Source organism: Thunnus albacares, chromosome 15, assembly GCF_914725855.1.
Source record: "Thunnus albacares chromosome 15, fThuAlb1.1, whole genome shotgun sequence".
NCBI classification, from domain to species: domain Eukaryota; kingdom Metazoa; phylum Chordata; class Actinopteri; order Scombriformes; family Scombridae; genus Thunnus; species Thunnus albacares.
The window spans coordinates 27831509-27842791 of NC_058120.1; the positions used below are offsets into that span (position 1 = coordinate 27831509).

Genomic DNA, 11283 nt, shown 5'->3' on the forward strand with positions numbered 1-11283 from the left:
TTAAATGACTCTTGTTCAATGATTTCATGCACAGATTCACTTCATCCACACAATCAATTAGTTTAACCCAGAATGTCAGCTATGTACAAGAACATAAATTATTATTATCATGATAATTACAGTTTGATTGCACATTTCTTAATGAATTTACAAAGTGATGAGAACAAAATATCTACCTAGTGAAGGTAAAAGACGTCATCATGAGCAGTGATAGCCTCCATGGATAAAAACACACAGCAAAAAGTGACATTTAAAGAAACTCAAAACATCAACAGAACAACAAATTAAAAGAATAAAAGTGTTGATAATCCCAGTTTGATTGACAGCTGATCTCTGTGCAGTTCAGAAACACCACAGCATCGAGCTCTCAGAAACAATGGAGACAAAAACATGAAGAATTACAACAGAATCTGACACATGAAGTCTACAATGACTTCTGTCTATTTGAGTTTACACAACTCAGCTGTGACTCCATAATTATGAATCCAAAGTCCAGCATAGAGAGGCTGAGTGAATGCGGCCTGGACTCTGTGGAGGAGAGTCATGGTTTCAGAGACGCTGTAGAAGGACAGAATACCTGCACTGTGATCCAGGTACACTCCTACTCTGGAGGAAACAGGACCTGGGAGGGGAGTTTTGATTTTGTTGAACAAAAATGTATAACTGTTAGTGTCACAATATAAAGCCCAAGATTTGTCATTGAATCCAAATGCACATTCATTCGACTTTCCTGCTCTGCTGATATTCTTGTATGCGATTGCTACATAAACTATTCTCCCTCTCCATTCCACCTCCCAGTAACAACGTCCAGTCAGACTCTCTCTACTCAGGACCTGACTCCATCCAGTGAATCTATCTGGGTGACGAGAATAAGACTGTTGTTGACTCATTCGTTCTGCTTTCCTGTTCCCATCAGATAATAACAGCTGTGTGTTTGCTGTGTTTGGATCCAGTGTGATTTCACGTGAATATTTTAAGAATCCAGCTCTGGTCTTGGGTTCTGCTTCTGACAGTAAAACGTCCACTTCAGTCACTGTCAGTGAGATGTTTGTCCATTTCTCCCTCAGGATGTCCTGTAGTTGATCTCTGAGTTCTGACACAGCTGCTGTCACATCCTCAAAGTACCTCAGAGGACGGATATTGATGCCGGATGAGTCTGTAGATGCACTGAGTTGTGACAGTGAGGGGTAGTTGTGTAGAAACTGGGTGTGATCCTCTGTGTGTGAGAGCTGCTTCAGTTCAGCGTCTTTCCTCTTCAGCTCAGTGATCTCCTGCTCCAGCTTCTCCTGAAGCTCTTTGACTCGACTCACTTCAGTTTCCTGCTGGGATCTGATCTGCTGCTTCACATTAGAGCTTCTTTTCTGGATGAGACGGATCAGCTCAGTGAAGATCTCCTCACTGTCCTCCACTGCTTTATCAGCAGAGCGACTGACGGCCTTCACCTCCTGTTGAAGCAGCTTCACATCTTTCTCTCTGTCCTGGATTCTCTGCTGGATTTGTTGTCGACTCACCTCGAGCTCTCTCTGCCTCTCAGTCCTTTCTGCTGCAGCTGAGACTGTGTCGTGGCCTTTATGTTCATCCACAGGGCAGAGATAACAGATACTCTGCTGATCAGTACGGCAGAATATCTTCATCACCTCATCATGACGAGAGCAGATGTTCTCCTGGAGCTTCTCCGAGGGGTCGACCAGCTTGTGTTTTTTAAATTTACTTGATTCAAAGTGAGGCTGAAGGTGTTTCTCGCAGTAAGAGACAAGACACAACAAACAGGACTTGAGGGCTTTCAGCTTCCGCCCAGTGCAGACATCACAGGCCACATCTTCAGGTCCAGCATAGCAGTGATCAGCGGGAGAAGCTTGGAGTCCAGTCTTCTTCAGCTGCTCCACTAAATCTGCTAACATGGTGTTTTTCACCAGGACAGGCCTCGGTGTGAAGGTCTGTCTGCACTGAGGGCAGCTGTAGATCTTCCTCTCATCCTCTTCATTCCAGTGTGTTTTAATACAGCTCATGCAGTAGCTGTGTCCACAGGGAATAGTCACCGGATCCCTCAGTAGATCCAGACAGATCGAACAGCTGATTGTTTCTTGGTTCAGCTGATCTCCTTTCTGCGCCATTTCAGCTCTCAGTGGCAACGACTGTCTGAGTTTCACTTATTGAGAAGTTGAACAGGGTTGACAGCTCTTGCACTGCATCACATGTTTTTTATACCCATCTATAAACTGTAGATCTGAAGGGGAGGGAACAAGGAAATAAGATGTTAATGGCATGTCAGGGTTTGGTGATGCCTCCATATTTCTCTAACTCTTCCTTAAAATCAGATCCGTTTCTATTTATTGGTTAAAAACAGTTGACTGACAACTGGGAGTTATTACGCTTAAGTGTGATAAAATCATTTAATGGCTGTATCATCATTTTCTCACATATTTAATAAACTTCTTTGAAGCATTTTTGATTGTGTTTGAAATAAAAACAGATAAAACCAGAGAGCTAATCTTATCTAGCAACACTCTGCTAGTAAATGTTGACCTTTGACAGTCACATGATCCTCTGTAGAAACTGTCAGCAGCAGCAGTGGAAGAAGTATTCAGATCCTTTACTGCAGTAAAAGTACCAATACAGCAATGTAAAAATACTTCATTACGAGTAAAAGTCCTGCATGAAAAATCTAAATACAGTAAAAGTACATAAATATTATGATCTTGATGTAGTTAAAGTATTGCAGTAAAAGTACATAAGTATTATGAGCTTGATGTAGTTAAAGTATTGCAGTAAAAGTATTTAAATATTATGAGCTTGATGTAGTTAAAGTATTGCAGTAAAAGTACATAAGTATTATGAGCTTGATGTAGTTAAAGTATCGCAGTAAAAGTACATAAGTATTATGAGCTTGATGTAGTTAAAGTATTGCAGTAAAAGTATTTAAGTATTATGAGCTTGATGTAGTTAAAGTATTGCAGTAAAAGTAGTGGTTTGGTCCCTCTGACTGATATATTATTATATATGACATCATTAGATTATTAATAGTGAAGCATCAGTGTTAGAGCAGCATGTTACTGTTGTAGCTGCTGGAGGTGGAGCTAGTTTACACTACTTTATATACAGTTAGCTACTTTAGTCCAGTGGTTCCCAACCTAGGGGTCGGGTCCCTCCAAAGGGTCAGCAGATAAATCTGAGGGGTGGTGAGATGATTAATGGGAGAGGAAAGAAGAAAAAACAAAGTTCTGATACACAAATCTGTTTTCAGTTTTTGGACTTTTTCTCTAATCTTTGATTTTTACTGAAATATTGGATCATTTGAACATTTATTGTAATGAAAGCATGTGAGAAGTTTAGAGGGAAAAATCACTATTTGGTGGAGCTGTTAACAACTCATAGACATGTGAAATGTGACCCCGACTACACACTGCTTTTTGTAAGACGTCAAAAGACAAAAAGGTTGGAAACCACTGGTTTCATCTTTAACAATGTGTTGTATTTTAAAAGCTTGTTATATTATCCATTGAGTCAAATCTTCATCTGAAAAGTAACTAAAGCTGTCAAATAAATGTAGTGGAGTAGAAAGTATAAAGTAGCATCACATGGAAATACTCAAGTAAAGTACAAGTACTACAAAACTGTACTAAATTACATTACTTGAGTAAATGTATTTAGTTAAATTCCAGCACTGATCAGTAGTTTTAAATATCTGGGAGCTGTGAGTGATGGACACTTTAGCTAAACAAAAAATACGACTATATTTATGTAGGAATTTGTGCAGTCAAATATCTTTACTATTTTATGGGGGAATTATGAGTCATTATTGTGCACAGCTCCAATATGAAATTATTCGTCCAGCGACATAACTCGTATTAGAGTAAGTATAATAATGGGGAAATAGTCCTCTTTGTTGGCCACAAAAGAGAGGTCAATTAGAATTATAATTGTTATAAATCTTAATTATGATTTTGCAAAGGTTAAGTGAATGACATGCAAGCACAAGAAAACACCAACAAGCTCACTTTAGTTACATACACATTCATTACTAATACTACACGTACAAGTACTAAACACTACAACTTTTACAGACAAGACACAACAGGAAAAAGGAAACTAGTACACAAGTCTATGGCTGGTGAATGATTTTCAGGACGCAACAAAACTTCCTCACACCCAAACTTGATCAAATGAATTCTTACAATTTTCCAGTTTTTTAGGCCTGTATAACAAAGACTTCATCAACTAAATGCACAAAGTAAATCTTGTTTGTTAAAAGCAACGAGTGTTATAAAATTCTGCTCTTTTCTCTGTGACAAAGCTGCTTTAGTGAAGAAAGCTGAAAGTTCAGAGACTGACTGACAAACATTTGTCTGCTCTGAACATGAACTCTGTACTTTGTGGTGTTTCAGGAGGAAAACTGCCTCAAATAAACTCTCATTTTAGTTTCACATTTTCTCCAGAAGCTTTGAATGAGATCCTGAGATGAAGACAGAAGAAAATACTTTGCTCACTGTTGAAAAAACATTTTATTGATTATATAAAGCTTCCGATTATTCACACATCCAATCAGTGAAGTCTGTTCAAAGTCTTGTTCAATGATTTCATGTACAGATTCACTTCATCCACACAATCAGTTAGTTTAACCCAGAATGTCAGCTATGTACAATAATATAATAAATGATTATTATCATGATAATTACACTTTGATTTTGCATTTCTTTATGAATTTACAAACTGATGAGAACAAAATATTTACCTAGTGAAGGTAAAAGATGTCATCATGAGCAGTGATAGCCTCCATGGATAAAAACACAGCAAAAAGTGACATTTAAAGAAACTGAAAACATCAACAAAACAACAAATGAAAAGAAGAAAAAAGTGTTGATAATCCCAGTTTGATTGACAGCTGATCTCTGTGCAGTTCAGAAACACCACAGCAACGAACTCTCAGAAACAATGGAGACAAAAACATGAAGAATTACAACAGAATCTGACACATGAAGTCTGAAATGACTTCTGTCTATTTGAGTTTACACAACTCAGCTGTGTCTCCATCATTATAAAGACCAAGTCCAGCATAGAGAGGCTGAGTGAATGTGGTCTGGACTCTGTGGAGGAGAGTCATGGTTTCAGAGACACTGTAGAAGGACAGAATACCTGCACTGTGATCCAGGTACACTCCTACTCTGGAGGAACCAGGACCTGAGACGCGAGTTGAGATACTGTTGAACCAATATATATAGCTGTTAGTGCCACAATACAACATCCAAGATTTGCCATTGACTCCAAATGCACTTTCAATCCCTGCTCTGCTGATATTCTTGTATGCGACTGCTACACGAACTTCTACCCCTCTCCACTCCACCTCCCAGTAACAACGTCCAGTCAGACTCTCTCTACTCAGGACCTGCCACCATCGAGTGAATCTGTCTGGGCGATGAGAATAAGACTGTCGTTGTCTTGTTAGCCCTGCTTTTCTGTTCCCCTCAGACAATAAGAGATCTGTGTTTGCTGTGTTTGGATTCAGTGTGATTTCACGTGAATATTTTAAGAACTCAGCTCTGGTCTTGGGTTCTGTTTCTGACAGTAAAACGTCCACTTCAGTCCCTGCCAGTGTGATGTTTGTCCATTTCTCCCTCAGGATGTCCTGTAGTTGATCTCTGAGCTCTGACACAGCTGCTGTCACATCCTCAAAGTAGCTCAGAGGACGGATATTGATGCTGGATGAGTCTGTAGATGCACTGAGTTGTGACAGTGAGGGGTAGTTGTGTAGAAACTGGATGTGATCCTCTGTGTGTGAGAGCTGCTTCAGTTCAGCATCTTTCCTCTTCAGCTCAGTGATCTCCTGCTCCAGCTTCTCCTGAAGCTCTTTGACTCGACTCACTTCAGTTTCCTGCTGGGATCTGATCTGCTGCTTCACATCAGAGCTTTTTTTCTGGAGGAGACGGATCAGCTCAGTGAAGATCTTCTCACTGTCCTCCACTGCTTTATCAGCAGAGCGATTGACGGCCTTCATGTCCTGTTGAAGCAGCTTCACATCTTTCTCTCTGTCCTGGATTCTCTGCTGGATTTGTTGTCCACTCACCTTGAGCTCTCTCTGCCTCTCAATCCTTTCTGGCCTCGGTGTGAAGGTCTGTCTGCACTGAGGGCAGCTGTAGATCTTCCTCTGATCCTCTCCATCCCAGAAGCCTTTAATACAGCTCATGCAGTAGCTGTGTCCACAGGGAATAGTCACCGGATCCTTCAGTAAATCCAGACAGATCGAACAGTTGATTGTTTCTCGGTCCAGTTGAACTCCTTTCTGCGCCATTTCAGCTCTCAGTGGCAACGACTGTCTGAGTTTCACTTACTGAGAAGTTGAAATAAGCCCGACAGCTCTTGTACTGCTTTACATGTTGGTTACACCCATCATCAAATTATAGATCTGAGGGGGAGGGAACAAGGAAATATGAACACAGAGAGGAGCTTGTTGTGTTTGAAAGAACAGGGAAGTTTATCAGGATGAGGAGCAGCACTGTGAATTAAAACTGTTTCCTAATTTACAGTGAAGTCTCAGTTAAAAGCTGCTCACCATCTGAAAATATTTTTGCATTTAGCTGTAAAACACTTGTTGGCATGTCAGGGTTTGGTGATGCCTCCATATTTCTTTAACTCTTCCTTAAAATCCGATCAATTTCTATTTATTGGTTAAAAACAGCTTTATTGATCATTGCAAAGAAAATGATTCACATTAAAGCATCAATGTGAAATAAAAGCTGCTTCAAACACACCGTGTTCAACTTGAACTTCAGTAGCTGTTATCACAAACTAAAATTACTGCAAAATAAACCAGAATGCAGTGAAAACTAAAGTCAAACCTCCAGTCAGTGAGAATCATAATCCGAACCACCAATAAAGTAGTAACTTTAATAATAATCACTAATAAAGGCTTTCATTGCAGGCTGTGATTTCTCTGACTTCTTGAAATCTGAGTGACTGACATAGAAATACATGTGACCAGATGTGAATAATGATATGTTCAGTTTATAGTTTAATCATTTTATGACTGGACTTGATGGAGTACACATGTGTTTAATTTAGTTTTGATATTAAAATATGAGTTTTTTAGTTAAAACTGTAACAGTGTTTGAGTGACGACTGAGAAAACTTCACCAAACATCTATTATGGCGTCTTCACGGCTTCAAACTGGAGTGAACATGTTGTTTCCTTCTGATGTTTATTACGATTGAACTGAACTCAGCGTCTCATATGTGCAGAGTTTTGATCAAATGATTCCTGAATGACTTCTGCAGTAGAAAAGGTGGAGTAACGTTACCTGTGATGGTACAATAAATCAATCACAGCTGTCAGGAAACTAATCACCACTGTTTTAGATGCATTTCAATTGTCAATTAATTAGTTATCAATTAATATAAATGACAAAAACTCTTCAGCACAGCAGCAGTTTGTGGACTGAGAGATTAAACCTCGAACAAAATCAGTCACAAGAAATTTTAATCAAGTCTGGATTTAAACTTTACAAACTCGTCTTCATCAAACTTCTCTAAACAACACTTAAGAAAAGTCTCGAGTACAAACTTGAGAACTAACTTCAACTAAATGCAAAAAGAAAATCTTGTTTATAAAAGCAACAAGTGATAGAAAACTCTGCTCTTTTCTCTGTGACAAAGCTGCTTTAGTGAAGAAAGCTGAAAGTACAGAGACTGACTGACAAACGTTTGTCTGCTCTGAACATGAACTCTGTACTTTGTGGTGTTTCAGGAGGAAAACTGCCTGAAATAAACTCTCATTTTAGTTTCACATTTTCTCCAGAAGCTTTGAATGAGATCCTGAGATGAAGACAGAAGAAAATGCTCTCTGTTGACAAAAAAACATTTTATTGATTATGTAAAGCTTCCGATTGTTCACACATCCAATCAGTAAAATCTGTTAAATGACTCTTGTTCAATGATTTCATGTACAGATTCACTTCATCCACACAATCAGTTAGTTTAACCCAGAATGTCAGCTATGTACTAGAACATAATAAATTATTATTATCATGATAATTACAGTTTGATTGTACATTTCTTTATGAATTTACAAAGTGATGAGAATAAAATATCTACCTAGTGAAGGTAAAAGACGTCATCATGAGCAGTGATAGCCTCCACAGATAAAAACACACAGCAAAAAGTGACATTTAAAGAAACTGAAAACATCAACAGAACAACAAATGAAAAGAAAAAAAGTGTTGATAATCCCAGTTTGATTGACAGCTGATCTCTGTGCAGTTCAGAAACACAACAGCAACAAACTCTCAGAAACAATGGAGACAAAAACATGAAGAATTACAACAGAATCTGACACATGAAGTCTGAAATGACTTCTGTCTATTTGACTTTACACAACTCAGCTGTGTCTCCATCATAACAAAGCCAAAGTCCAGCATAGAGAGGCTGAGTGAATGTGGTCTGGACTCTGTGGAGGAGAGTCATGGTTTCAGAGATGCTGTAGAAGGACAGAATACCTGCTCTGTGATCCAGGTACACTCCTACTCTGGAGGAACCAGGACCTGAGACGGGAGTTGAAACAATGTTGAACCAAAATTTATAACTGTTAGTGTCACAATCTAACACCCAAGATTTGTCATTGAGTCCAAATACACATTCCTGCAAGTCTCCTGCTCTGCTGATATTCTTGTATGCGACTGCTACACAAACTTCTCTCCCTCTCCACTCCACCTCCCAGTAACAACGTCCAGTCAGAATCTCTCTACTCAGGACCTGACTCCATCCAGTGAATCTGTCTGGGTGACGAGAATAAGACTGTCGTTGACTCATTCGTTCTGCTTTTCTGTTCCCCTCAGATAATAAAAGATATGTGTTTGCTGTGTTTGGATCCAGAGTGATTTCACATGAATATTTTAAGAACTCAGCTCTGGTCTTGGGTTCTGCTTCTGACAGTAAAACGTCCACTTCAGTCACTGTCAGTGTGATGTTTGTCCATTTCTCCCTCAGGATGTCCTGTAGTTGATCTCTGAGCTCTGACACAGCTGCTGTCACATCCTCAAAGTATCTCAGAGGACGGATATTGATGCTGGATGAGTCTGTAGATGCACTGAGTTGTGACAGTGAGGGGTAGTTGTGTAGAAACTGGTTGTGATCCTCTGAGTGTGAGAGCTGCTTCAGTTCAGCGTCTTTCCTCTTCAGCTCAGTGATCTCCTGCTCCAGCTTCTCCTGAAGCTCTTTGACTCGACTCACTTCAGTTTCCTGCTGGGATCTGATCTGCTGCTTCACATCAGAGCTTCTTTTCTGGAGGAGACGGATCAGCTCAGTGAAGATCTTCTCACTGTCCTCCACTGCTTTATCAGCAGAGTGATTGACGGCCTCCACCTCCTGTTGAAGCAGCCTCACATCTTTCTCTCTGTCCTGGATTCTTTGCTGGATTTGTTGTCGACTCACCTCGAGCTCTCTCTGCCTCTCAGTCCTTTCTGCTGCAGCTGAGACTGTGTCGTGGCCTTTATGTTCATCCATAGAGCAGAGATAACAGATACTCTGCTGATCAGTACGGCAGAACATCTTCATCACCTCATCATGACGAGAGCAGATGTTCTCCTGGAGCTTCTCCGAGGGGTCGACCAGCTTGTGTTTTTTAAATTTACTTGATTCAAAGTGAGGCTGAAGGTGATTCTCGCAGTAAGAGACGAGACACACCAGACAGGACTTGAGGGCTTTCAGCTTCCTCCCAGTGCAGACATCACAGGCCACATCTTCAGGTCCAGCATAGCAGTGATCAGCAGGAGCAGCTTGGAGTCCAGTCTTCTTCAGCTGCTCCACTAAAGCTGCAAACATTGTGTTTTTCACCAGGACAGGCCTCGGTGTGAAGGTCAGTCTGCACTGAGGGCAGCTGTAGATCTTCCTCTGATCCTCTCCATCCCAGAAGCCTTTAATACAGCTCATGCAGTAGCTGTGTCCACAGGGAATAGTCACTGGATCCTTCAGTAGATCCAGACAGATCGAACAGCTGATTGTTTCTCGGTCCAGCTGAACTCCTTTCTGCGCCATTTCAGCTCTCAGTGGCAACGACTGTCTGAGTTTCACTTTCTGAGAAGTTGAACAGGTTTGACAGCTCTTTACATGTTGGTTACACACATCTATAACCTGTAGATCTGAAGGGGAGGGAACAAGGAAATATGAGCACAGAGTGGAGCTTGTTGTGTTAGAAAGAACAGGGAGGAGTTATCAGGACGAGGAGCAGCACTGTGAATTAAAACTGTGTTTCCTCATTTACAGTGAAGTTAAAAGCTGCTCACCGTTTGAAAACATTTTTACATTTAGCTGTAAAATACTTGTTGACATGTCAGGGTTTGGTGATGCCTCATTTGTTGATCAGTATGAATTCATGAATCTAGAGAGTGGTACTGGTGTGTGAGTCCGACTCGGGGGAGATGGTTTCGGTGTTGGAGCTTCCCGGCAGCCTGCTGATCGTCCCTCAGGCCACGCTGGGCGGGAAGGCCAAAGGCGAGGCCATGCAGTCACTTTTCATATAGAGCAGGTCTTAAAGAGACTGTACTCTTTAATTTACAGAGATCTTTAATTTACAGAGATCCAACAGCAGGCAGCAACCATGATCCATAGAAATAATGTGCAATCTATATGCTTTATTTATGTATTTATTTGGTTCCAAGACCCTTTGGACTTCATAACAGCTTGTGTTTAAGAATTTACCTGTTGGTTAATGTGGAAAATCAGTTACACACTTTTAGCAAATTTAACCTGTGCTAACATTCAGGCTTTTAAGTTGAAGGAAATATAAATCTTCTTACAATTATTTGAAATTCATACATTTTTAATACAGGAGGTGCACAAAACAGTAACAATAATTATTTAATGTCTCCTCCAAGCCAGCAGGAGGCGCCCAGCTGTGTTTTAGGAACCGGAAGTGAACAGCATTCAGTCTCAGTTAGCTTGGGTTACAGCAGCTCTTATAACCTGCGTCAAGGCGGACCTTCTGTCAAGTTATCAGCACGTGACAGCTACAAAACTTCCTGTTACTCCATGTACCGCTAAAATAAAAGCAAAAATTGAAAAATACATTATAAATAAAAGTTTTTATAAAAATCAACACCTAACAACAACAGATTTATTTGTATAATGTTTCTGAGCAATCTGTGTGATGTAGGAGTTGTCAGACGTTTTTGAATAAAAATGACAAAATTTACATTAGTTTCAGTCATTTTAAAAAAGAAAATAATTCGAAAGGTGACATTTTTAACATGTCATCACAAAGTTATCCAAATTCTCAATAATGAATGAGAAAGTGTG

At 40.0% G+C, this 11283-nt stretch overlaps 1 protein-coding gene across 1 annotated transcript; it reads right to left on the reverse strand.

Annotated features, from left to right (window-relative positions):
* Positions 1 to 386: 386 nt before the first annotated feature.
* On the reverse strand, positions 387 to 10096 carry LOC122998575 (E3 ubiquitin/ISG15 ligase TRIM25-like). The gene is made up of 3 exons (XM_044375504.1): positions 8403 to 10096; positions 7809 to 7850; positions 387 to 2149 (listed from the first exon to the last, which is right to left on the reverse strand). Exons 1-3 carry the CDS (start codon positions 10021 to 10023, stop codon positions 441 to 443), a joined length of 3372 nt encoding a protein of 1123 aa, XP_044231439.1. The 5' UTR covers positions 10024 to 10096; the 3' UTR covers positions 387 to 440.
* Positions 10097 to 11283: the final 1187 nt, after the last annotated feature.